This window comes from Mercenaria mercenaria, chromosome 11, assembly GCF_021730395.1.
Source record: "Mercenaria mercenaria strain notata chromosome 11, MADL_Memer_1, whole genome shotgun sequence".
In the NCBI taxonomy this organism is placed as follows: domain Eukaryota; kingdom Metazoa; phylum Mollusca; class Bivalvia; order Venerida; family Veneridae; genus Mercenaria; species Mercenaria mercenaria.
This window is the reverse complement of record NC_069371.1, coordinates 79511654-79539028: the sequence shown is the minus strand read 5'-3', so window position 1 is coordinate 79539028 and position 27375 is coordinate 79511654. Positions and strand designations below refer to the sequence as shown.

The 27375-nt window shown below is 34.3% G+C and overlaps 1 protein-coding gene across 23 annotated transcripts in view; it reads left to right on the top strand.

Moving 5' to 3' along the window:
- Window positions 1-27375, top strand: part of LOC123532297 (5'-AMP-activated protein kinase subunit gamma-1-like) — a 416776-nt gene that overhangs the window by 252425 nt on the left and 136976 nt on the right. Inside the window, exon 1 of one of the 23 annotated variants that reach the window (XM_053517865.1) lies at window positions 21461-21811. The exons of 20 other annotated variants lie outside the window; for them this stretch is intronic. In XM_053517865.1, the coding sequence (XP_053373840.1) occupies window positions 21713-21811 (99 nt within the window). In that variant the 5' untranslated portion in view covers window positions 21461-21712. Of the gene's footprint in view, window positions 1-21460; window positions 21812-25948; window positions 25982-27375 lie in introns of those variants that run through there. 2 more of the 23 variants (XM_053517870.1, XM_053517879.1) reach the window with 2 other exon arrangements.

Here is a 27375-nt window from a genome sequence, read left to right as displayed (position 1 = left end):
ATATACAGCGTACATACATTTAGTGCCCTGTACTGTGATATACAGCATACATACAGGTAGTGCCCTGTACTGTTATATACAGCATACATACAAATAGTGCCCTGTACTTTGATATACAGTATACATACATTTGGTGCCCTAGCTGTACTGTGAAATACAGCATACATACAGTTAGTGCCCTGTACTGTGATATACAGGATACATACAGTTGGTGCCCTGTACTGTGATATACAGCATACATACAAATAGTGCCCTGAACTATGATATACAGCGTACATACTTTTGGTGCACTGTACTTTGATATACAGCATACATACAATTGGTGCCCTGTACTATGATATACAGCATACATACAAATAGTGCCCTGTACTGTGATATACAGCGTACATACTTTTGGTGCCCTGTACTGTGATATACAGCATACATACAATTAGTGCCCTGTACTGTGATATACAGCATACATACTTTTGGTGCCCTGTACTGTGATATACAGCATACATACAATTAGTGCCCTGTACTGTGATATACAGCATACATACTTTTGGTGCCCTGTACTGTGATATACAGCATACATACAATTAGTGCCCTGTACTGTGATATACAGCATACATACAATTAGTGCCCTGTACTGTGATATACAGCATACATACTTTTGGTGCCCTGTACTATGATATACAGCATATATACTTTTGGTGCCCTGTACTGTGATATACAGCATGCATACAGTTAGTGCCCTGTACTATGATATACAGCATACATACTTTTGGTGCCCTGTACTGTGATATACAGCATACATACAGTTAGTGCCCTGTACTATGATATACAGCATACATACTTTTGGTGCCCTGTACTGTGATATATACAGCATACATACATTTGGTGCCCTGTATTGTGATATACAGCATACAAACAATTAGTGCCTTGTACTGTGATATACAGCATACATACAATCAGTACCCTGTACTGTGATATACAGCATACATACAATTAGTGCCCTGTACTGTGATATACAGCATACATACAATTAGCGCCCTGTACTGTGATATACAGCATACATACAATCAGTACCCTGTACTGTGATATACAGCATACATACAATCAGTGCCCTGTACTGTGATATACAGCATACATACAATTAGCGCCCTGTACTGTGATATACAGCATACATATAGTTTGAAGAAAAGATATACAGATGTAATTATTTTGTAATTACATTTATGAATTAATGACCTTTCCTTACATTGATGATACAAAAGTTCATTAATACTAACTTTAAAAAACATTTTCAAACAAACATTTCTTAGCCACTAAGCTGTTTTTCAGTGATAATTCATTGTCATGGTCTTTATTTCTCCATTTGTGACCACAATTACCATAATCTGTGACAGCATAGAAGTCATAAAATTTGTTCTTAGAAACTTCCCCTGCCATTGATTGTAGCTCACAATATTAGACAAAGAAATGATCAGAAGCATGGCCTAATGAAAGGTTTAAAGACCCAACACAAAGTAACTATTATTGTATGGTAATTATGCATGATTTGCATCATACAGATATTTATTTAGAAAGTGACAGTGACATAATTATGTAAGGCCAATACAAGGTATTTCATACTGAATTAATATAAAGCAGCATGCACAGAACTTGATGTATTTGGTAAAGTTTAGATTTAACTTTGTTTGTACGGAGTAAGATTTTTTTTTATCTATATTTTTTAAAGCTATTCTGGAAAGAAGATGATTATAAGTTTGCAGGTGAAGTTGTGAAAACACATTTTTTCAGGCAGGACTGATATTACCCATCTGTCATCTTGTATTACAGCTTTATTATATTGATTTTTAGGATGTAAAATTAGGGCACACGGTTGAGGTGGGTCTTTAAAGATTGAATTATTGTGTGTAGCATTATAGCTGCTGATAGTATATTGCAATAAGTCAGAGGGATACTAGTGTTTGCATTCCAGGTCTTTAAAAAAATGCGAACTGGAATTCACACAATGAAAACAGTTCTTTTTCTCACGAACTGGAATTTACCCAATGAAAACAGTTCTTTTTCTCAAAACAATAAATAAAAGCAAAAGAGAAAAAAAAGCAGTGCTTGATTGACTTCATACCAGAATAAAATGATTTTGAATTTGAAGATCCTGGAGTTCCATTTTACCTTGTAGAGGATTTATCTTACAAAGAAAATGCCATCTAAAAAAGAAATTGTCTTTTTTGACATACTAATTCCAAATATTGGCATTGAGATCACATTCACAAAGGTTTTTTTTCTTAAATGAGATTGAACATTGTATCAGCTTCGCTAAACTTAGTGTAAATTGGTCAGTTTCACAGTAATTCGACTTTTACAAATATTCATAATAATCATACATACATTCTTCTATCATATACATGTATTCCATGCCTTCATTTGACATATACATGTATTTTATACATTTATCTGCCCTATACATTTGTTCCATACATTTATCTGTCATATACATTATGTTCCATTCATTCATCTGTCATGTACATAATTATGTGTTCTGTGCATTCATCTGTCATGTACATATGTGTTCTGTGCATTCATCTGTCATAAACATGTGTTATGTCATATTCATGTGTTCCATACATTCATCAGTCAGGTACATATATGTTCCGTGCATTCATCTCTCATATACATATGCGTTGCATGGAATAATTACATTTGTGTTTTTGTCAAACATAAATTTATCTATCATATATGGGTGTATGACTGTCATATTTACTATCATATATATGTGTTTCTTTTTCATACATTAGTTTCTGTGTTCAGTGACATATATTACTCGGTGTTCATATATGCAGGGTTCGCACAGGCTTGAAAAGTACTTGAAAATGAAGGGCAGTCTTGAAAAGTCCTTGAAAACAAAATTTGTCTTGAAAAGTGCTTGAAAATTGCCCAAAGACCTTGAAAAGTACTTGAATTTCTTATTTTCTCGTATGCTAGACAATTAAAATCTCCCTGAAAATCAAAAGTAAATCTTTTAGAATAAAATCCGCAAGTTTCGAGCAATGCGCAGAGCTACGAAAATGCCGTAATAAAAAGCGAGACGAAAGCGAAGTTTGGGTACGAATGTTTCGTACTTTCTGTTAGTGTTGTCTCCCCTGACTAAAATGGCATCAATTCGTCACGGTAATCTGTGTAAGTATTATTTATAAATAAGTCCTTGAAAACTGTAAGACATAGTGCTTGAAAAGTCCTTGAAAAGTCCTTGAATTTGACTTGGCCTTGTCTGTATGAACCCTGTATATGTCATACATGGGTTTCTATGTCGTTTTGTTACATGCAAATATTCCTTTTGACATATGTATCTGTTTTTCTATGCCATCTAACTGCTTATCGGAAAGCAAGTCATTTCATGACATTAGATTTAATTGAAGACAAGAACAGATTTGTTCAATGTATATGGTAACAGCCTGACCATTAATTTCATGTTTACTTAATTATTGTCTTATGAAACTTTCACATAATATTCACAGCATAAAGCAGTGAAGGGTAATTTAACCGTTACCATGTGGGACACGATTGATTCTGCCTTTGCAACCAGTGTAGACCACATCCGTGCAGTCTGATCATGATCTGCACTGTTCGCTATTCAGTCAGTTTCTTTTCAGTATGCACCCCTTTTAACAGTTAATGGTACTAACCAAATTGGAAGATGAACAAGTTCATTATAGAAATTTAGCATGGTAAGGGTAATATAATACAAGAAATTACCCCTGCTTCTTGTAATTACCCCTGCATAAAGTGAACCAGGACTACCATGTGCCATGGTTACATGTTCAGCCATGGTTACATGTTCAACCATGGCTGCTGTATCCAACCATTGTCGAACCGTGATTTGACCATCACCATTTAACCATGGTCCGACTCTACCCTACCATGTTCAACCATGGTTACTGTATCCAACTGTTGTCGAACCATGATTTGACCAACACCTCTTAACGATGGTCAGACTCGACCCTACCATGTTCAACCATGGTTACTGTATGCAACCATTGTCAAACCATGATTTGACCATCACCATTTAACCATGGTCCGACTCGACCCTACCATGTTCAACCATGGTTACTGTATCCAACCATTGTTGAACCATGGTTTGACCATCACTATTTAACCATGGTCCAACTCAACCCTACCATGGTCAACCAAGGTATCACTGACACAAAATGAAAGGATTGCTGTTGTTATGGAGATGATTACTCAGAAATCATTTGATTTCGTGATTTTGATGAAAATATCTTTCTCAAAGGGATATGAAATCGTGGATTTCGACTTTTGCTTATAGAGTAACTTGGAATTTTACTTGTTGTCACTGATGGACGCAACCATGAAATCCATGAAAATTAGTTATTATTATTAATGATTTCACAGTACATTGTGTGATCACCTTTTTATTGGCTTGTAACCAGATTAACAGAAAGGTTCATTGAATTGGTCTGTTTAAAGTATTGTGTGGCACAGTTATGCTCTATTAACCTTTGTAAATCAGTGTACCAGGATTTTTGTTCTCCACAGGTAACTGATAAGGCCTAAATTAAAATTATGTTTGTTTGACCTTTACCGACCCAGTATTTTTACAGTGGGTAGGTAGGTAGGTAAATAATTTTATTATATTTTAGTGTTTTTTTTAAATGTTTGTTGTCTCAGTAATAAAGTCTATTATCAATACCTATTGCTTGTAGATAATCTCTGAAGATGCTGTGTTAAACGTATGTTTGTAATATATAAACTAGACTTACACAGTCTGTTGAGATTAAACATTTCCCATTTATTTATTCATTTTTAGCTCATCTGATTTTTTGAAAAAAAATGATGAGTTATTGTCATCACTTGAGCGGTTGTCGGCGTCGGCGTCGGCGTTGCCTGGTTAAGTTTTATGTTTAGGTCAGCTTTTCTCCTAAACTATCAAAGCTATTGCTTTGAAACTTGGAATACTTGTTCACCATCATAAGCTGACCCTGTATAGCAAGAAACATAACTCCATCTTGCTTTTTGCAAGATTTATGGCCCCTTTTGTACTTAGAAAATATCAGATTTCTTGGTTAAGTTTTATGTTTAGGTCAACTTTTCTCCTAAACTATCAAAGCTATTGCTTTGAAACTTGGAATACTTGTTCACCATCATAAGCAGACCATGTACATCAAGAAACATAACTCCATCTTGCTTTTTGCAAGAATTATTGCCCCTTTTGGACTTAGAAAATCAGTTTTCTTGGTTAAGTTTTATGTTTAGGTCAGCTTTTATCCTAAACTATCAAAGCTTTTGCTTTAAAACTTGCAACACTTGTTCACCATCATAAGCTGACCCTGTACATCAAGAAACATAACTCCGTCCTGCTTTTTGCAAGATTTATGGCCCCTTTTGGACTTAGAAAATATCAGAGTTTCTTGGTTAAGTTTTATGTTTAGGTGAACTTTTTTCTCTTAAACTATCAAAGCTATTGCTTTGAAACTTGCAACACTTATTCACCATCATAAGCTGACCCTGTACAGCAAGCAACATAACTCCATCCTGCTTTTTGCAATAATTATTGCCCCTTTTGGACTTAGAAAATCATTTTCTTGGTTGAGTATTATGTTTAAGTCAACTTTTCTCATAAACTATCAAAGCTATTGCTTTAAAACTTGCAACAGTTTTTCACCATCATAAGTGGACACTGTACATCAAGAAACATAACTCTATCCTGCTTTTTGCAAGAATGATGGCCCTTTTTAGACTTAGAAAATCATGGGTAGGACAATATTTCTATTATACAAAAAAAATCAGATGAGCGTCAGCACCCGCAAGGCGGTGCTCTTGTTTTTAAAAAATATATATCAAATTTTCAGTAGCTCCCTTTTACTGTGGCTTATCTCAACAGTTAGAGACAGAGGCTAGAGATATTGTAAATTTTATGAGAAAGTGGTATCAGAGAGGATTTTATGGCCAAGTGCTTTACATGTAATGACTCTAACGACTGATGCCAGTCTATATATAAACCCTTAGCCTTTGCACACACAATATGGGCACAGACTTAATTAGCACATATGGCAAACTTCTCCAAGTCTTTGATTATCTTTCATGTCTATACTTTTTCTTTATATATATATCAAAAGTCTTTTCATGATTGTTTTCACTATATCTGCGCTTAAAAGTACAAAAAAATATAGCGTGAAAATACGCGATATTTGGCATGTAAACACACTATTACAGCTTTAAATATTTTCAAGTGTTTGATGCTTAATTCAATAGATAATAACTTTTTATGAGTTTTAGAAGTTTTTTTACAACGGTAATGGCAGTCTGCAAGCAAAAGTGATGATTTTTCAGCTTCAAGCTACTTGCACATATTGGTCAGATGTTACTAAAAACAGAAACAAGATTGGGTTTCCCGACATCAGACCATTATGCCATTGTCCTGGCAAAAGAAGTATAAGATTTTTATAGCTCTTTGTCCTGGCATAATAAATATTAAATAAAACTATCTAGCCTGTAATATTTCAACACATTTCCGTTCTTGTCAAATTCTTGAAATTCGAAAACTGGTATTATCTCACTTCAAACAAATGCATTTCAAAACGATCTCTGATTTAAGACATTTTGAAATCAACAATTAAGTCAGTTTATAATATATTTTAACATATAATTAAATTAGCGGTAATTATAGACTGCAATCTATGTTTTTGTCAGGAAGACCCGCTGTACACATGTAAAAAAAATACACACCACTTGCCTGTCTATTGCCGTAATACTCTCACTGTTGTGAAAGCAGTATTATGTACAAGCAAATTTCAAATATAACACATCCGATAGTAGACAAATAATATTTTCATGTACACTACGTTTCCTTGTAAGTAATCATATTTGTTCTTCTTAAATTTCCTTTTCACAGCAGACATTTTTCTTTCACTGTATTTTTGTAATCTCCACCACCTAGTTGCTCTCCATAATAACTGCATCGATAGTATTAATAATCACAGTCTAGCCCCTACCGTATTTTCCAAAAGTGTTAAAACTAATTATTTTCACTTTCTAAAGACTTATTTCCCGAAAAAATTAATGATTATTTTGTAAAGTGTCCCAAAAATATGGACACAATATTCATAATCCACCCAGTGTTGAAAGCGAAATAAAAAGCGTAAACGATTATCGGTAATTATTCTGTTGATAAACTTAGTCATTGTCCTTGTTTTCATCATCAATTAACACCCCCCTCAAAGAGCTAAAAGAAGTGTGTAGGTATCATGGCATCTGAAGTGGAGATCAAAGCGGTATAGTTGCCCGAGATTGTCATGGAATTACGTCATGTTTTCGCGCCATGTGACACATCACTGTTTGATCGTACCGCCTCGGTTCTTTAAATTAATCAATCAAAGTGTTTCTTCTATTTGTTAAAGCAAATTCAATTTGTTAAAGCGAATTCAATATCCTGTATAAATTGACAGGTAAATGTGTCAAATGATAATTGTGGATATCCTACCTCTGTGAGCTATTTTGCCCCACTAACATAAATCTGTTTTGCCAAAAATCATTTTACGCCATGTATTTAAATTGCTGACGCTTTTTAATCATTTAAGATTTTTTTTATTCTGTTTTTTTTTTTGTACTTTCTGGTCAAAAGTCTGAACTTTATGCCCATAGAATGTATCATTTATTTACTCTTAGAAAGAGATAAGTAATTAAGATCGCACTGTTTGAAATTTTACAAAGAACTTAATTTAAATTTGACCGTTTTTATAGAATTTTACCTACATTCCTGTCGATATCTTATTAAAATCGTTATATAATTCAAACTATATTACTTCTTAAGTATTGCTAAAAATATTGAAGCGGTAATAACAAAAAATGAATGCTCTACGCACGTTTTTTTTGTGTATGTGTAAACAAAAGTAACGTCGAGTGATGTAAATTAGATATTACGATAGGTCGCACGTGCTTGTGGAATGGAAAATTACCGGCATGACGTTTTGGTATCTTTACGTTTCGCGGGTAAATTAGATACTAGGTTTGTAAAATTATGGTTTTTTTTGTCAGATATGCTTTCCGGTTACAAGAGGTTTGATTGTCGTCTGCATCCTATGGCCTTAGGCAACAATATCCACATAGTTGACATGTGTTCGGAATACACGAGATAATAAACAGTCCGCTTTATTGATTTTCTGCTAGCTGACCGCGGGTTACTTTCTCACTTGCCATAATTATTTATGCATTTGTTAAATAAAATAATCGCCAGTTTCAAGCACCAAAATAAGTTTTTTCCCTCTGATAAGAAAATAAAAATATTATTTTTCTCTGGAATGCAATAAAATTATTTGAGTCGGGGCAATTTTATTGGGTCGGTAGGTAAAGGTCAGACAAACTTAATTTTATTTTAAGCCTAACTAACAACTTCTTCGCAAGAAACACAAGTGGAAGACAGATTGCTTTACATGTGTTGTCTTCGGTGAAATCATCATGCCCTAGGTAAATTGGCAAACTCTAGATTCATAATGTATTGCTCTTCCTTAAAGGGAATTCCTATAGTTTTTTATGCGCATCTTTCTGCGCAGCCTACACTTTCTAAGGAAAACTGAACTGAAGTCAACATTTGTTGAAACATGTTACAGACAATCTTAAATATGAGGAATTTTGAATGAAATAACATTTTTGATAAGTTATATCAATAATCAAATGTTGATACTGGTTTATGTTGTATTGACAGGTATCATGCCTGACAAGTATCTTGCTATTTTTGTGGTTGTGTTTTCACATGGCATTTTAGTACAAATACAGTGAAGTTCATATAATGTAAGATAATTGACTTAGTACTGATAAGACAATATCACCTTTCAGATTATTTAGTATTCAATTATAGAAAGAATTAAGAATTTTTAAAACTTTTTTTTAACTTTCAGCACACATACATGTAATCAATTTGGCCAGGTTCGCGCCATTTCTGTCCGAACAGGTGTTGTATTCTAGCGGTCTTAACATAAAATTTAGCCTGGTGACCCATACATTTTTAGCCATTTTTATACTCGCAATACAATTATCTATACGCAAGAAGAAAAAGAAAAAACTCTATGAAAGAGTTTTTTCAAAATTTAAAAAAAGTATTCTTCACTACAGATATTTTTCATTGAAAAAAGTTCACAAAAGTAAATATGAAACAATATTTTTTTTCATTTGTACCCATTATTGTAAGGATAGAGTATTACAAATATGACTATGATATCAAATAAGTATATAATAAAATCTGTAAAAAGAAAAAACCGTATTGTGCTGCCTGGATGTATATTTTGGTAGGTATTTATAAAAAAGCAGAAAATTATAAATATGTTGAAAAATCGCTGTCAGTTTCAGCAACAGTGGGTGTGTTCAAAACAATTTTTCACAAAAACAAGTGTGGTGACCTATTGTTTTTATTTGTTCATTGTTTTTAGCACAAATTTTCCTATCATATGATATTATGTGAATTTAAAAAAATTCTTTGAAAGGAAAAAAACTATAGGAATTCTCTTTAAACTAACTGTAGCAAAATCTATTTTTTCATGTTCGTCATGGTTATATATTTACATGTCACGGATGTTGCCATAGTATTACGTTTATCTTTATAATTTCGCTTCCTTGATCGTTGATGTTTTTGTACTAAAAGGTTTTAATAGTTTACTATCATAAATACCCGAAATACTTTTAAAAATGGCTGATTAATGAATCAGAAACCAGGATGCAGCGGTTTGTTCCGCATTTGTCAAAATGTGTACTGGGGATCAATATGTGACTGGTTCAAATAGATTCTATTCTAAATTTAGAAAAAGTGGTAGACAAGTGATCATGTAAAATATATGTTATTCTATCCTGGGACATTGTTCATTAGCTATGTTACTTAGGAATATCATGTGGTGTCATGTTACAGAACACCAAATGAATTTTCAGACCAATTTGTGGGTGTGTAATATGAATATTAGGGGAATAATGTTTTGGAGTTCTTAATTTACCTAGTAGGGTATTGAACTTATTGCTGGTAGTATGAACTTTGATGTTATTGAATATTTTCTATTTTTGGGATGTCTTGTTAGCTCATCTGATTTTTTGAAAAAAAATGATGAGTTATTGTCATCACTTGAGCGGTTGTCGGCGTCGGCGTTGCCTGGTTAAGTTTTATGTTTAGGTCAGCTTTTCTCCTAAACTATCAAAGCTATTGCTTTGAAACTTGCAATACTTGTTCACCATCATAAGCTGACCCTGTATAGCAAGAAACATAACTCCATCTTGATTTTTGCAAGATTTATGGCCCCTTTTGTACTTAGAAAATATCAGATTTCTTGGTTAAGTTTTATGTTTAGGTCAACTTTTCTCCTAAACTATCAAAGCTATTGCTTTGAAACTTGGAATACTTGTTCACCATCATAAGCAGACCCTGTACATCAAGAAACATAACCCCATCTTGCTTTTTGCAAGAATTATTGCCCCTTTTGGACTTAGAAAATCAGTTTTCTTGGTTAAGTTTATGTTTAGGTCAGCTTTTCTCCTAAACTGTCAAAGCTATTGCTTTAAAACTTGCAACACTTGTTCACAATCATAAGTTGACCCTGTACAGCAAGAAACATAACTCCATCCTGCTTTTTGCAAGATTTATGGCCCCTTTTGGACTTAGAAAATATCAGATTTCTTGGTTAAGTTTTATGTTTAGGTCAACTTTTTCTCTTAAACTATCAAAGCTATTGCTTTGAAACTTGCAACTCTTGTTCACCATCATAAGCTGACCCTGTACAGCAAGCAACATAACTCCATCCTGCTTTTTGCAATAATTATTGCCCCTTTTGGACTTAGAAAATCATTTTCTTGGTTGAGTATTATGTTTAAGTCAACTTTTCTCATAAACTATCAAAGCTATTGCTTTAAAACTTGCAACAGTTTTTCACCATCATAAGTGGACACTGACCATCAAGAAACATAACTCTATCCTGCTTTTTGCAAGAATGATGCCCCTTTTTAGACTTAGAAAATATTGGGTAGGACAATATTTCTATTACACAAAAAAAAATCAGATGAGCGTCAGCACCCGCAAGGCGGTGCTCTTGTGTTAGACTATGGTGTATCCTTGCAGGAGATTTTTATTGATGTTGGACTTTTCGATTATATCACTCATTGTAAATAATAAACTTTGGTTTCTGTATATAACTTCACTTCTTGTTTGATGACGCACAAATCTTAATGTTGTTACAGAGTGCAGCACCCTAGAATGTCACCCGTAATGTAAAGAATTTAATTCTGTGGTTCTGGCTAAAACCCTTATGGCTATTTCATGGGGAGAATTTGATGATTTTAAATTGTAAGCATGAAGTGAATGGAAATTCCTCTTACTAATTCCTGTGACCAATAATTTTTGACAGTGACATCATTTTGTCAACAAACTAATTATAATAGATAGAAGTACTAATAAACTTTGATAATGTGGCAGTTGACCTCAATACAATTGACACTGTTTATTTTCCAATACAGGTAAATCCAATATTTGCTTTACAATAAATCTATGACGGATTATCTTTAAACACCCCTGGACTTATTGGATTCAACTGCCACATTATCAAAGTTTATTAGTATGTTCTTATTATTAAAATTGAGAATATTCCAGGTAAAGTATGGCCCAGTGGATGTGTTGGCTGCTTGTCACGCAGGCAATGCTATTTTGAAACTGCTAGTAGGCGAGGAACATTTATATATATTTTTTTGTAGCAAAGTATATAATATAGTCGGAAAGACCTGTTACATTTGCTTTCATTTTTAGCTCACCTGAGCACGAAGTGCTCAAAGGTGAGCTTTAGTGATCACCCTGTGTCCGGCGTCCGTCGTCGTCCGTCCGTCCGTCGTCAACAATTTGACTGTTAACACTCTAGAGGTCACATTTTTGACCCAATCTTAATGAAACTTGGTCAGAATGTTACCCTCAATAAAATCTTGGACGAGTTCGATATTGGGTCATCTGGGTCAAAAACTAGGTCATCAGGTCAAATCAAAGGAAAAGCTTGTTAACACTCTAGAGGTCACATTTTTGGCCCAATCTTAATGAAACTTGGTCAGAATGTTACCCTCAATAAAATCTTGGACGAGTTCGATATTAAGTCATCTGGGGTCAAAAACTAGGTCATCAGGTCAAATCAAAGGAAAAGCTTGTTAACACTCTAGAGGTCACAATTTTGGCCCAATCTTAATGAAACTTGGTCAGGATGTTACCCTCAATAAAATCTTGGACGAGTTCGATATTGGGTCATCTGGGGTCAAAAACTAGGTCACCAGGTCAAATCAAAGAAAAAGCTTGTTAACACTCTAGAGGTCACATTTTTGGCCCAATCTTAATGAAACTTGGTCAGAATGTTACCCTTAATAAAATCTTGGACGAGTTCGATATTTGGTTATCTGGGATCATAAACTAGGTCACCAGGTCAAATCAAAGGAAAAGCTTGTTAACACTGTTGAAGCCGCATTTATGACTGTATCTTCATGAAACTTGGTCAGATTGTTAATATTGATGATCTTAAGGTCCAGTTTGAATCTGGGTCATGTAGGATAAAAAACTAGGTCACCAAGCCAAATCAAATGAAAAGCTAGTTTACACTAGAGGCCACATTTATGACCATACCTTAATGAAACTTGGTCAAATCTTGATGATCTATAGCTCAAGTTCAAATCTGGGTTAGGTGGGGTCAAAAACTAGGTCACTAGGTCATATCAAAGGAAAAGCTTGTTAACACTCTAGAGGCCACATTTATGACTATATCTTCATGAAACTTAGTCAGAATGTTAAACTTGATGATCTTTAGGGCAATTTTGAATCTGGGTCATGTCGGGTCAAAAACTAGGTCACCGGGTCAAATCAAAGGAAAAGCTAATTAACACTGTAGAGGCCACGTTTATGACCATATCTTAATGAAACTTGGTCAGAATGTTAATCTTGATAATCTTTAAGTCAAGTTTAAATCTGGGTCAGATGGAGTCAAAAACTAGGTCACTAGGTCATATCAAAGGAAGAGCTTGTTAACACTCTAGAGGCCACATTTTTGTATATATCTTCATGAAACTTAGTCAGAATGTTAAACTTGATGGTCTTTAGGTCAAGTTCGAATCTGGGTCATGTCGGGTCAAAAACTAGGTCACGGGGGTCAAATAAAAGGAATAGTTAGTTAACACTTTAGAGGCCACATTTATGACCATATCTTAATGAAACTTGGTCAGAATGTTAATTTTGATGATCTATAGGTCAAGTTTAAATCTGGGTCAGGTGTGTTAAAAAACTAGGTCACTAGGTCAAATCAAAGGAAAAGCTTGTTAAGACTCTAGAGGCCAGATTTATGACTGTATCTTCATGAAACTTAATCAGAATGTTAATCTTGATGATCTTTAGGTCAAGTTCGAATCTGGGTCATGTGGGGGCAAAAACTAGGTCACCGGGTCAAATCAAAGGAAAAGCTAGTTAACACTTTAGAGGCTACATTTATGACCATATCTTAATGAAACTTGGTCAGAATGTTGATCTTGATGATCTTTAGGTCAATAGGTCAGGTGAGCGATACAGGGCCTTCATGGCCCTCTTGTTAAAATCACTTTGCGTCTGTGGTCAGTCCGTCCGTCATTCCGTCTGTCCATCTGTTAACAATTTCTCGTTATCACATCTCAGAAACTACTGGGGGGATTTTGACCAAACTTTGTCAGAATGATGTATTGGTACCCTAGTTGTGTCCCCCTGAAAATCAGACTGGTTCAACAATTTATGAGTGAGTTATGGCCCTTTGTTTATTTCTATAATTTACATAGATTTATATAGGGAAAAACTTTTAAAACCTTCTTGTCCAAAACCACAGGACCTAGGGCTTTGATATTTGGTATGAAGCATCATCTAGTGGTCCTCTACCAAGGTGATTAAAATTATTTCTCTGGGGTCAAATATGGCCCCGCCCTGGGGGTCACATGGTTTATATAGACTTATATAGGGAAAAACTGAAAAACCTCTTGTCCAAAACCACAGGGCCTAGGGCTTTGATATTTTGTATGTGACATCATCTAGTGGTCTTCGACTAAGATTGTTCAAATTATACCCCTAGGGTCAAATATGGCCCTGCCCAGGGGGTCATATGGTTTACATAGACTTATATAGGGAAAAACTTTGAAAATCTTCTTGTCCAAACCACAAAGCCTAGGGCTTTGATATTTGTAATGTAGCATCATCTAGTGGTTCTCTATCAAGTTTGTTAAAATTATCCCCCTAGGGTCAAATATGGCCCCGCCCCGGGGGTCACATGTTTCATATAGACTTATATAGGGAAAAGCTTTTAAAATCTTCTTGTCAATAACTACAACATTCAAACTTGGACCACATGCAGATGAACCTTGACATGAGTTGACCTTGATTTTGACCTAGTGACCTACTTTCACATTTCTGTAGCTACAGCCTTCCAATTTGGACCATATGCATAGTTTTGTGCACCGGAAAAAACTTTGACCTTGACTTTGACCTACTGACCTACTTTCACATTTTTGAAGGTACAGGCGTCAAATTTGGACCATATGCATAGTTCCGTGTTTCAAAATGAAATTTGACATTGATTTTGACCTAGTGACCTACTTTCACATTTCTCAAGCTACAGCCTTCAAATTTGGACCATCTGCATAGTTTTGTGTAATGAAAAAAAACTTTGACCTTGACCTGGTGACCTACTTTCACATTTTTTTTGTAGGTACAGGCTTCAAATTTGGACCACATGCATAATTTTGGTTTCGAAATGAAATTTGACCTTGATTTTGACCTAGTGACCTACTTTCACATTTTCTCAAGCTATACAGCCTTCAAATTTGGACCACATGCATAGTTTTGTGCACCAGAAAACACTTTGACCTTGACATTGACCAAGTGACCTACTTTCACATTTTTTGTAGGAACAGGCTTCAAATTTAGACCACATGCATAGTTTCATGTTCGGAAATGAAATTTAACCTTGATTTTGACCTAGTGACCTACTTCCACATTTCTCAAGCTACAGCCTTCAAATTTTGACCACATGCATAGTTTTGTGTATCGAAAAAACTTTGACATTGACCTAGTGACCTACTTTCACATTTTTGAAGGTACAGGCTTCAAATTTGGACCACATGCATATTTTTGTGTTCCGAAATGAAATTAGACCTTGATTTTGACCCAGTGACCTACTTTCACATTTCTCAAGCTACAGCCTTCAAATTTGGACGACATGCATGGTTTTATGTACCGAAACAAACTTTGCCCTTTACATTGACCTAGTGACCTACTTTCACATTTTTGAAGGTACAGGCATCAAATTTAGACCACATGCACAGGATTGTGTACCGAAACAAACTTTGACCTTGACATTGACCTAGTGACCTACTTTCACATTTTGAAGGTGCAGGCTTCAAATTTGCACCACTTGCATAGTTTTGTGTACCAAATTAAACTTTGACCTTAAGATTGACCTAGTGACCTACTTTCAAATTTCTCAAGCTACAGCCTTTAAACTTGATGCAGATGCATAGTTTTGTGTACAAAGAACTTTGACCTTGAAATTGATCTAGTGACCTACTTTCACATTTCTCAAGCTACAGCTTTCGAATTTGAACCACATGCACAGTGTTGTGTACGGAAATGAAATTTGACCTTGAGCTTGTCAATAAGTTTTGAAATTTGGAACACTCAAAAATGGCACATTGGTGGGCGCCAAGATCACTCTGTGATCTCTTGTTTGGAAAAAAGTTGTTTTTAGCTCACTTGAGCATGAAGTGCTCAAGGTGAGCTATTGTGATAGCCCTGTAAAACTAGGTCACCAGGACAAATCAAAGGAAAAGCTTGTTAACACTATAGAGGCCACATTTATGACTATATCTTAATGAAACTTAGTCAGAATGTTAATCTTGATGATCATTAGGCCAAGTTCAAATCTGGGACAGGTGGGGTCAAAAACTAGGTCATCAGGTCAAATCAAAGGAAAAGCTAGTTTACACTCTTGAGGCCACATTTATGACCATACCTTAATGACTCTTGGTCAGAATGTTAATCTTGATCATCTTTGGGTCAAGATTAAATCTGGGTCAGGTGGGGTCAAGAACCAGATCACCAGGTCAAATGAAAGGAAAAGCTTGTTAACCTTCTAGAGGCCACATTTATGACTGTATCTTCATGAAACTTAGTCAGAATGTTAACATTGATGATTTTAGGTCAAGTTCAAATCTGGGTCAAGTGGGGTCAAAAACTAGGTCATCAGGTCAAATCAAAGGAAAAGCTAGTGAACAGTAGAGACCACATTTATGATCATATTTTTATGAAACTTGGTCAGAATGTTAATCCTGATGATGTTTAGGTCAATAGGGTTAGGGTTAGGGTTAGGTTAGCCTTCATGGCCCTCTTGTTTATATGTTTATTGTTGTTGTTTGTTTTGCTTGCTTTTTTAATGTTTTTTATCAATCATTTATTTTATTATGATATTAAATATACCAGATGTGAAGCACGAGAAAATTAAGATAGGTGTACAATTGAAAAAAATTACCATGCGGGAGAAAAGTTCCGCTGACCCATTTCGAATATGGTACGTACCTTTCATTTACTATGACAGCACCATTACAATCCTCGGCCACGTATTCATGCAGGCTATAGGTAAAGAAACATGATAATCCAGTACAATATAAGGTAATACTGGAATGTAAACACAATATGACGTCACTGTCGGATATCCCTGGTCAGATAGTATTTGTTGGTATTTCAATTCTTGGGCTTAACTCAACCACAAAAGTCACGAAAATTAGTCACCAACTAATAGTAATGGTTTCACAATATCTTTTTTAATACCTGAAAGGAAAATATTTTCATACATGATCATTCACATGTACACATGTTTATTTGTAACGGAGTTTAGATTGGTGTTAACTTTATTATGAATATGTGAAAACTGTTATAAAAGAAATGTGATAGATAACCAATATTTCAAATAAAACCAGTGTTATAGTATAATCATAGAACAAAAAAAAAATGTTTTACATTGGTGTCAGTTTTGTGCTGTGGAGTTAGAAAAAAATGGTAAATACTAATTGTAATGTACTAATTGATTGATAATTGTTAATTATAGAACTGTCCAAGATTAATAAATGAATTATATAACAGTCGAGAGTACTTAGAAAAATAATAATTATATACATATACCGTATTTTGGTGTGTATAGGTCGCGGTAATGTATAGTCCGCATCTAATTTTTGCTCTGGAAATGGTCGGAAAATTTAACTTCTAGCGTATTAGTCGCAGTTAAATTTCGGATTTTTTCCCCAGCAGTATTTAATATTTACCGGCAAAAAAGTTATGGCGGCGGCCATATTGATGCCTCGGACTGAATTATTATCAGAACCTGATTGGTGGAAATGGGACAGTGTTATTTTCGTTCCCAACCGTTTCCTACCAACAGTAGTATCGGTAACAGACTACATCAAAGAAAAGCGGCTTTTTAACACTAATTGGTAGCAGACGGTTTGCGTTTACATTCTGTTATTATGCAAGTTTAAGTGTGAATTGTTTGCACAGCAATTATAACTTTCCGTGTCATGTAATTAACCGCGTTCTTTTGATTCTGAGTAAATATCTCTGTTTGGATTTTTTTCTTTTATTTAAAAATCGAAAGTAAAAAATTATCTTTCAAGTTTTTTAATACGCTAAGAATTAGTATAAACAATGTTTGGAATGGAGGACGGATCTGTCCGGATTTTATCCAACCCGGAGTACATGTCAATGGCGTCCAGTAAAACGAAAGTAGAAACAAACGTAATTCAGTCTGCAAAAACATCTTTGAATTAAAGTCATTCGTAATTTTAATAGTCTATATGGGTTATTTACAATATATTTTATTGAAAGTAACCGCTATTGGTTGAAAAGCCGCAGATATTGATATTTTTTATCCATTTTGTTCGTTCGTAACAGATGCACGTAATTTTGTGAGAGCTACGGTCAGAAAATTGGCCCGAAAAAAAAACTGCTGGCAATGTTCTGTCGTATAGGTCGCAGGAACTTTTTCAGGCAGCAAAATGGGTAGAAAAAGTGCGATCTATACGCACCAAAATACGGTAGTACAAATTTAGGTAGGGAAATTGACCAATGTTGCTCTCTGTTATACCATATAAAATTTTATGTATGAACAGTATGTCAGGAAGTAAAATTTTGCCATTCAGATAAGTAACCTAGCAACTATTTTACAAAATAAATGTAAATAATACCAAAATGATCAATGCATTATTTCTTTTATACATTGCAAAAGTGCGAATACGAGCTGGAAATTAATCATAATGCATTAACACTTTCCTGTGCAGTATGCAAACAAATTATGCATACAAAATAATATAAATGTATACAATAAAAGCAGACATTTTTCACGAAGGTTTAATTTTGGCTATATTCGTGAGGCCCTGCATCTCGCGGAAATTAATCCTCGCATAAATATTCAACATTTTAGTATAATTCAGATTCAAACAGGATACCATTTTTACAATTTCGCGAATATTAAACCTCGCAAACATACTCAAAATTTCAAATTTGTTAAATTTTGACCCAGCGAAAATATGTGCTTTTACAGTAAATAAAGCTACAGAAAACAGAAAGACAATTCCCATTGTAATTCTTAGAGTTGAATATCTTCCACTAGGAATTAACTGGGCAGTTCGCAAAAAATTGAATCAGTTAAGGAAACTGTTCTATAATATTTTTGTTTGTTTTATAACTAGCCATGACTTTCATAAATGATTTTAATGTAAACATAGTAACCAGAAGATTTCTAGGTATCTTATCAAAATTTTTTCTTCTTATCACAGCAGGAAATTTAAACAAATCTGTAATAAAGCTCATAATAATTATATATAGATTATACAGGAAGTCAAAATAATTCTCAGTTAAAATATAAAAGTGCTAAATAATATTTGTGAATCATGATTTAAAGTGTGTTGTCTTAACTTGTAGATAGAAGATATTATCATGTAAATGATACAGGAACACTGATAGGAATCATTGATGGAGGCAAAAGCAGCCAGAAATGAACATAAAGAATCTAAATGAACCCAAAGATCCAAAAGTAAATGAGATCTGCATGGAATGATGTTTTTCCCCCAGAACATTGCTGGAAACTAGTAGGATATTGTTCTGTATTGTGAATGAATGAAACAGTCTCGACTGAGTATTCTGATATTTGATATCATGATGACTTTGTGGATAATTTTTGGAGAGGTGGATTTAAGAATTTCATGATACTCTGACTAATAGTAAACTGACAGGATTAAAAATTTATTTGGATTGATAAAATTAGAATATATTGGAATTTTAACAAGATTTTTGTTCGGATGTACATTACTTATTCAGTTATTGTTTCACCTGCCATTTCCGAAGAAAAAAAAAACAAACATGAAATGGGCTGCATGCTGCAGATTCCGTCTATCTGTCTGTCTTTCCATCACACTTCATACTCTGCCATCCATCAAGGGATTTTGAAATTACTAGGCAAAAGTATAATTTCCCAATAATGAGACAACGTGTCACATGTAGAACCTAGACCCCTTTCTCCAATGTCAAGGTCACACTATTCAACAGAATTTGTTTCATGTCCAGTCCATAATTTGGCTATTATTGAAGAAATTTAATAATCACATGGCAAAAATTATCCCCATAATATTGTTACACAAAACTGTTTGTGTGTAAGACTCAGGCCCCTATCTCAAAGGTCAAGGTCACACTTAGAGGCCATAGATAATAAGTCATTTTTTTGTCCATGCAGTCAATAACTTTGTATGGATGGATATTTAGGGCACTTAGCACAAACAGTGAGCACAGCTAGGCATTGTAACCCAAGACCCCTAGCTTTAAGGTCGATGTCATGCTTGGAGGCAAAACTTCTTTTCTGGTTTGTAACTTCTTATGTATGGATGTATGTTAAATTAAATTAATTGGCATAAATATCAACACAAGACTAAGTGTTATGACTGCAATACCCAGAACCCCGTCTAAAAGTTGAAGGTCACACCCAAGTTAACTGCCTTTATTTATGTACTTCATTTCTTTGCAGTTAATGATATTATTTGTGAATCAATCTGATAATAGCACAGAGTATAGAAGGATTTCTGCTGGAACTTGATCTGTAGGGTTTGGGCAGAGGGCAGAAAAGTTATAATTGGATCCATACTGTTCGCTTTCAAACCCTATTGCAATTAGAGAAACCGTTAACGATCGAACAATATGGATCCTGACCAGACTGGTGGATGTGCATGCAGGCTGGTCTGGATCCATGCTGGTCGCAAATGCACTATGTTGGTTTTCTCAAGGTGCGGCTCATATATTTATGGATAGCTGCTATGATTAATGAAGTTATACTTTGATGTTCACCTGAATCAACATTTGTTATTGGCAGTTTTGTTGACTTGGAATATTTACCAAACAGACTTAAACAGACTTAAAGCCAAAGAATAAATAGATTTATATATCACAACTATATCTGTGTTACATAGCATGTGAAAGTGCAGTGTGAAATTGATTTGATATTGATTATTATGATTAGATCCAATTTTAATTAATATTAATTATCTTTTAATTAGTCGATAATTGGATGTAAGAATATGATGTAGATTCCAGGATGAATTTTGAAACACAGCTCAGTAACTATACATTGCAGTGTAGGTGAAAGTGTTTGGAAATGAGATCTTTTAAGTTCAATGATTAAAAAGTGTTTGATTGAAAATAATCACTTGAGAGCATGTTAATTATGGAAAAGCTTTACCATTTTATGTTTCTGTAAGATTGATTTTTCATTATTGTATCAGGAGATGTACTGATTAATTCAAGATGAGTAGAATTTTCTGCACTTCAAAGTTCCAATTAAATATTTACCAGGAAAAAATGAAAAACAAGGTCAGCTGATGTCATTGCTGTAATAGAATGTACAAGAAGTGGTCTGGAAATTTTACCATATTGGTTATATATTGCCTTGAAGATAAATTTGGATGTTAATTTTCAGTCTAAGTAAACTGAGATTTTTCTTTCTTTAGAGTCTAACCAGTTTTTAGCTTTTTATCAGGAAGCTAAATTGAAATCAAAAGAAGTAGTCAACAGATTGAATGCATTCATGCGAAAGGAGAGTATATTTACAAAATTTCATAAGAGATATAATAAGTAGGGATCTTTAAATGGGTGTTCTTGTTCCTTAAAATAAGTCTGTAGCAGAACACACTGTACTAAAACTAAAAAATATCCTTAATATAATGTTTACTAGAAAAATGAAAGAGTATCTTATGAAGAGTTGAAACATAGCGATAGGATGCAGAAATAGATGTTGAAGTATTGATAATAATAACCTTGACATTTCCTGAAAGGTTTTTGGCAATATATCACTAAAAATGCATTCATTGACTGTACTTTTTTCAGCTGTTTATTGTATCATTAATTGGGAAAAAGACAGTTCTGTGCGCACAAATTAAATTGAACATCTGTATATCAGGGCAAAATAAAAACGGGAACTGGAGACTTTGTTGTTCTGGATTGGAACTAAGCGTGTAATTTCTAATAATTTACAATCCACTGTCTTTTCTTGAGTGATTTCTTGTTTTGAGAAATTCCTGCAAGGCAAAAATGCTCTGAAAGTAGAAATTTTTGTTTTCACTTTTGCTGAGGATTTTGAAATTTGTGATTGAGCAGTGATTGAACAAAATGGAGGAATTACATAAGAAGAAGGGTTTAAAACATAAGCGGAGTTTGTTTCAGAAGATGCGAGGATTTCGTTCGATGGACGAACACAGAACTGGAGAGGTAATTTCCAAATGTGCTATTTTAGAACATGACATGATGTAATATTTTGCTGGTATAATGTTAAGCAATGGTTTTCACCCAAAATGCTGGAAATAGGTATCGCCCTGTATGAATGGAGGTACAGAGTTGACTAGTATGATATATACAGAATGTCTTTCAATAATGATTTATTTCTGACTTTTCTACTGACTTGTATTGACTAACATCAGTGATTGACCAAAGAAAAAGAAATTATATATTTATGGTGTACCGTTTGGGTTCAAAGTATGTTTTGTGTGCAGGCATATTTCAAAATATATGTGCACAGATAAATATATGTGTAAAGGCGTAAATATATATGTCCACATGTATATTTTTATATGTGCTGATGTAAATATGTAGGTGCACACTTATTATGGATGTGTGCGTGTATATATATATGTGCACTTGTTACTGTGCGTGCACGTATAAATTAATGCGTGCACTTCCATATATGCTTGCATGCGTATATATATATCCACCTATAATTACTCATGCACATATAAATTTACACTTGCACGCATATTTGTACGCACACACGTTTATACGAGCGCCAAGAATTATGCATGCACGAGTAAAATTATACCTCCATGTATATATACATGCGAACGTACACATAAGCGTGCATGTACATATTTCCACATGCACATATAAAAATACACAGTTGTATATATTTACATGTGCCAACATTTTTATTGTATTTGCAGTTTCAAGTGTGACTGAAACTTTATTCAGGAAATTTCTGACCAATTATTGTGGCTCACAATTAGGTAAAGATCAGTAGCATTTGCCTAAAATAATATAGATTGAAGGTTTAAATAGGTTTGAAATACAGAGAAAAGCATTATCCAGTTTTAGATAAACAGCTGTTGTTATTGTATTGACATAACTGATGAATAACAGTGATTGCATTCCCAGTCTACTGCAGACTGGAAATAAAAACTTTTGAAAAAAAACATTAAATTTTGCCTTTTCTCAAAACAGCAAAAAACAAAGCAAAGCAGAAAATTAACTTTTCTGGAATGGAATTTAGACAAGAAAGAATTGATTTTCTACTGCCCAAAGATAGTTTCCATTTATCCCTGCAGACAATTTGTCCTACAAACAAAAGGTCATCGGTTGATGAAAAATTGTCTTTTTTGGCATACTAATTCCAAATATGGCTTTAAGAGATCATATTGACAAAGGGTAGTCTCCAATGAGATTGTTGTCTTGTATATTATCCCTTACCCTGCTAAATTTCTATAATGAACTTGTCCATCTTTCAGTTTGGACAGTCACCATTAACTGTTAAAAGAGGTGCTTACCAAAAACATACTGACTGAATGGCGAACAGTGTAGATTTTGATCAAACTGCATGGATCCTGTGTTACATACTTACATTCATCTGTCATCATTCGTATTTTCATGTGTTACAACATTATATCTAATTTTCATTTATGTGCGTCTCTGTGTTACATACATGCACTGCATTATTATCGTTATAGAACTTTATTCTATGGTTTCCTGTTTGTTGTAATGATCTTTGTTCTTGACAATATTTTTTTTTGTTCTGAAATGGCATCACAATGACAAAAATTTTCCGAGAATAAAGACAGATCATTATTCCATTCCCTTCACACTGTCATTGATCGTACACTGCCTAATCCGTCACAGCAGAAAGTTGTCCCACCATTAGATTAAGCATGCACAAATTTATACATGGATTATATACATGTGTAAAAGCTTAATGACTCCTGTAACCAAATAAGGGTTTTTGGAACTAGAGGTCTAGACAAAGAATCTCCAAGCTGCTGTGAAAGTGCTGTCATTTGTGATAAGAAATTTAAATATTGATTCCAAGTCGAGCAATGTTTATGCAGCATTACATACATCACCTTAGTGCAAAAAGTGAATAAGTTCTTCTTTAAGTCAATGCAGTTATCCACTTTTTGCACTGAGGTGACGAAACTTAGAGACTTTTCATTGTTGATGATTTTAAAACCCTTACCCTAAATTTCTGTTCATCTTTCAATTTGGACAGTACCATTAACTGTTTAAAGGGGTGTTTACCAAAAAAGATACTGACTGAATGGCGAACAGTGCAGATCTTGATCAGACTGCATGGATGTTCAGGCTGGTCAAGATCTACACTGGTCACAAAGACAGAATCAATCGTGTCCAGCATGATAAGGGTTAAATCTTAACCTTAAGCCTGCTGGCAGCTAGTTACTCTGTCTTTGCGACCAGTGCAGACCAAGATTATCCTGCACATCCAGGCAGACTAATCATGGTCTGCACTGTTCGCTATTCAGTCAGTTAATTTTCAGTGGACCCCGCTTTGAATAATAAATGATATTGCCCAAATTGAACGATGGACCAGTTCATTTTAGAAATTTAACCGGGTAAAGGTTAACTAATGTGATCCTGAGACTGTTCCTGTTTAGACAGGCAACACATGCAAATCAAAGGGCAATAATCAACGTTCTTCACATTTTTTTGTTATGAATATGAATTATATTAATTTCTTGTTAAATTCTATTTTTTGTTAGTAATATCTGAGAATTTATTTGTCGTAGGATTTAATATTTTGTTAAAAATTGTAGAAAGTATTATTGAATCCATTGTTTTATTATCTCCCTTTATGGGTCTGTGCAATATTGAAAGCATGCTTTTCTTTCCATATAATTGTGCAAGTTACTGCTTTGTCTGTTTTAAACTGAAATTGCGAAAGCATTATTGAAATTGATTTACTTGAAATTATATGTTTGCTCACCTAGCTGAGCACAAAATAGTCAATGTTGCCTTCATATGGACGACCCTTAATGTGAAGGTCAGTTTGTAAATGGTCAAGGTCACAGTGACATAGGACTGGAGATGATTCCAGATGAATAACTGGAGAACTTTGGCATATGACCAAACCTAACAGGTCACCAAACTCATTGAAAATATCAGGAACACTTCATGAATCGGTTCTTGATTCAGTTCATGACCCTGATAACTGTTAATGAATCAGTTCCTGAACCTGAATACTCAACAGTTCATGAATGAGTTCATAAACCTGGTAACTTTTTATGATGAATCAGTTCCTGGACCTGATAACTGTTGATGAATCAGTTCCTGAACCTGATAACTGTTGATGAATCAATTCCTGAACCTGATAACTGTTCATGAATAAGTTCCTGAATCTGATAACTGTTGAATCAGTTCCTGTATCAATTCATGAACCTGATGACTGTAAATTAATCAGTTCCTGAACCTGAAAACTGTTCATAAATGAGTTTATGAACCTGATAACTGTTAATGAATAAGTTCATGAACCTGATACTGTTCCTGTATCAGTTCCTGAACCTGATAGCTGTTCCTGTATCAGTTCCTAAACCTGATAACTGTTAATAAATCAGTTCATGAACCTGATAACTCAACAGTTCCTGTATCAGTTCATGAACCTGATAACTGTAAATAAATCAGTTCCTGAACTTGATAACTGTTCCTGTATCAGTTCCTGTACCTGATAACTGTTCATGATCAGTTCCTATATCAGTTCCTGAACCTGATAACTGTTAATAAATCAGTTCCTGAACTTGATAAATGTTAATAAGTCAGTTCATGAACCTGTTAACTGTTCATAAATCAGTTCATGAACCTGATAACTGTTCATAAATCAGTTCCTGTATCAGTTCATGAACCTGTTAACTGTTCATGAAAAATTCTTACAGTTCCTGAACCAGAATTTCAGTTATGCAAATGAGTCATGAACTGAACAGTCATTAACAGTTCATTGACTTCAGGTTTATGAACCATAAATGACCATTTTTGTGCATTTCATGCACTGTCAAAACGAATATCTTTCAGTTCATTTACATAACTTAACGGGATGATTTCCTTTGGTCCGCAGATGACACTTATTTGTCTGCATGCACCGAAGAGTTTAATAATTATTTTGCTTCGTCAAATATTACACTATAAGTTAGTGGAAGCAATGCCTGGTAGCCTGTTGCATTATTAAATGTGTTCTGATTACAAAGACATCCATCTTAAATTACATACTTTGGGTTTCATCAGGTTTCATGACATATTGTAGTCTTATTTATTATGTATTCGATTTTTCTCATTTCAGGTAAGTGTACTTTACAGATATAGATACAGAAACCAATGGTACAAGATTGTATGGTAATGTAAAAGCTTTATACTAACTACTGAGTTTTTAGGAGAATATCCTTTCTGCACCTGTAACATAATAAAACTTATTAGCCTCTGGTGGCCCTTTTACGCTTCTGTAGAATCAACATTTAGTACATGAAATTCATTTTGAAAAATAGTTTTAAAATGTCTAGGTCTACAGCTCTAAAATATGGAACTATCTGACATCCGAGGCATATACTGACACTTTTAGACAACATCATAAAGGACCTTTTGAACAATTTGACGGAGGTTCTAATAATCTTCATGTACGCTTGCTCCATTACGGACCCCTGTGGGATTTGCGTTTTTTTTTTTGAGTGCAGATATTTTAAAGCTAAGCCCAGGTATTTACAAATTGTAAGAAAGTGCTGAAAATTGACAAATTGACCCCCCAACAGGATGACCCCTGAGCTTGAACTGTAATTAGATCAATGCAAATGCGACTTTTGTTTTCAAGTTTAGCCCGTGTACTTTCATTTTCTTTACTTCCAGAGAGGGGAGGGTGGGGGAGCGGGGGGAAAGTTGAAGGTCGTCTGACGTCATTTTTTGTGATGTCAAAAACATACCTATGCCTGGCGAGATAGTACAGATAAAACTCTTGAAACTTTTTGTCAGGATAATATAATGTTCTACCAGATATGTACCCGGAATACAATGACCCCCTAATATGAATGTCCCTGTAATAAACACCCTTTCCTCCTCCTGTTTGCATTGAGAAGGGTCTATTAGTGAATAAAATATAGACGTTCTTAATAACTAATTTGTTCACCCTTGTCAAATAATAAACATGTTTATATAGCAGACAGTTAGAGCTTACCCTAAATGCTAGACTTTCTCTTAAGATTCCTGTTTGCATTTTGTGGTATGCTCAGAGTGGCACGTACAAGTACTTTTTGAAAGACAAACAAACACACAAGTGGGGGCCAGTAAGTTTGTGACAGACTGCAAAACAGACATTGATTAGTAAATAATGTTGGCACATAGAACTTATTCCTGCTTGAATGAAAGACAGCAAAAAAGCTTTTAAAGATATTTTCTGCTTCAAAGAATATAATCTAGTTGTTTTTGAGTGATTGAGTTGGCATCTCTCTAACTTTCATCATAATGATCATAATGATGGGTGGGTGTGATTGTGTTAATGTCTTTCTGTCATTTCATAGGTAACTCAAACTTTGTAGGCAGGATCACAATGTTCAGTTAAGAAATAAATTATAGCAAAACAGTGCTTTATCACTATTTATACACAATTGGCGATATACGTCGGGCGTAATAATTTCATGAGGACGAATCAAATATGATGGAACTTTTACTTCGTGCAAGCATGGTGCCAATAGGAGGTCTTTGTTTATACACGCCAGGGCTGGAAATGGTTATACGGCAGA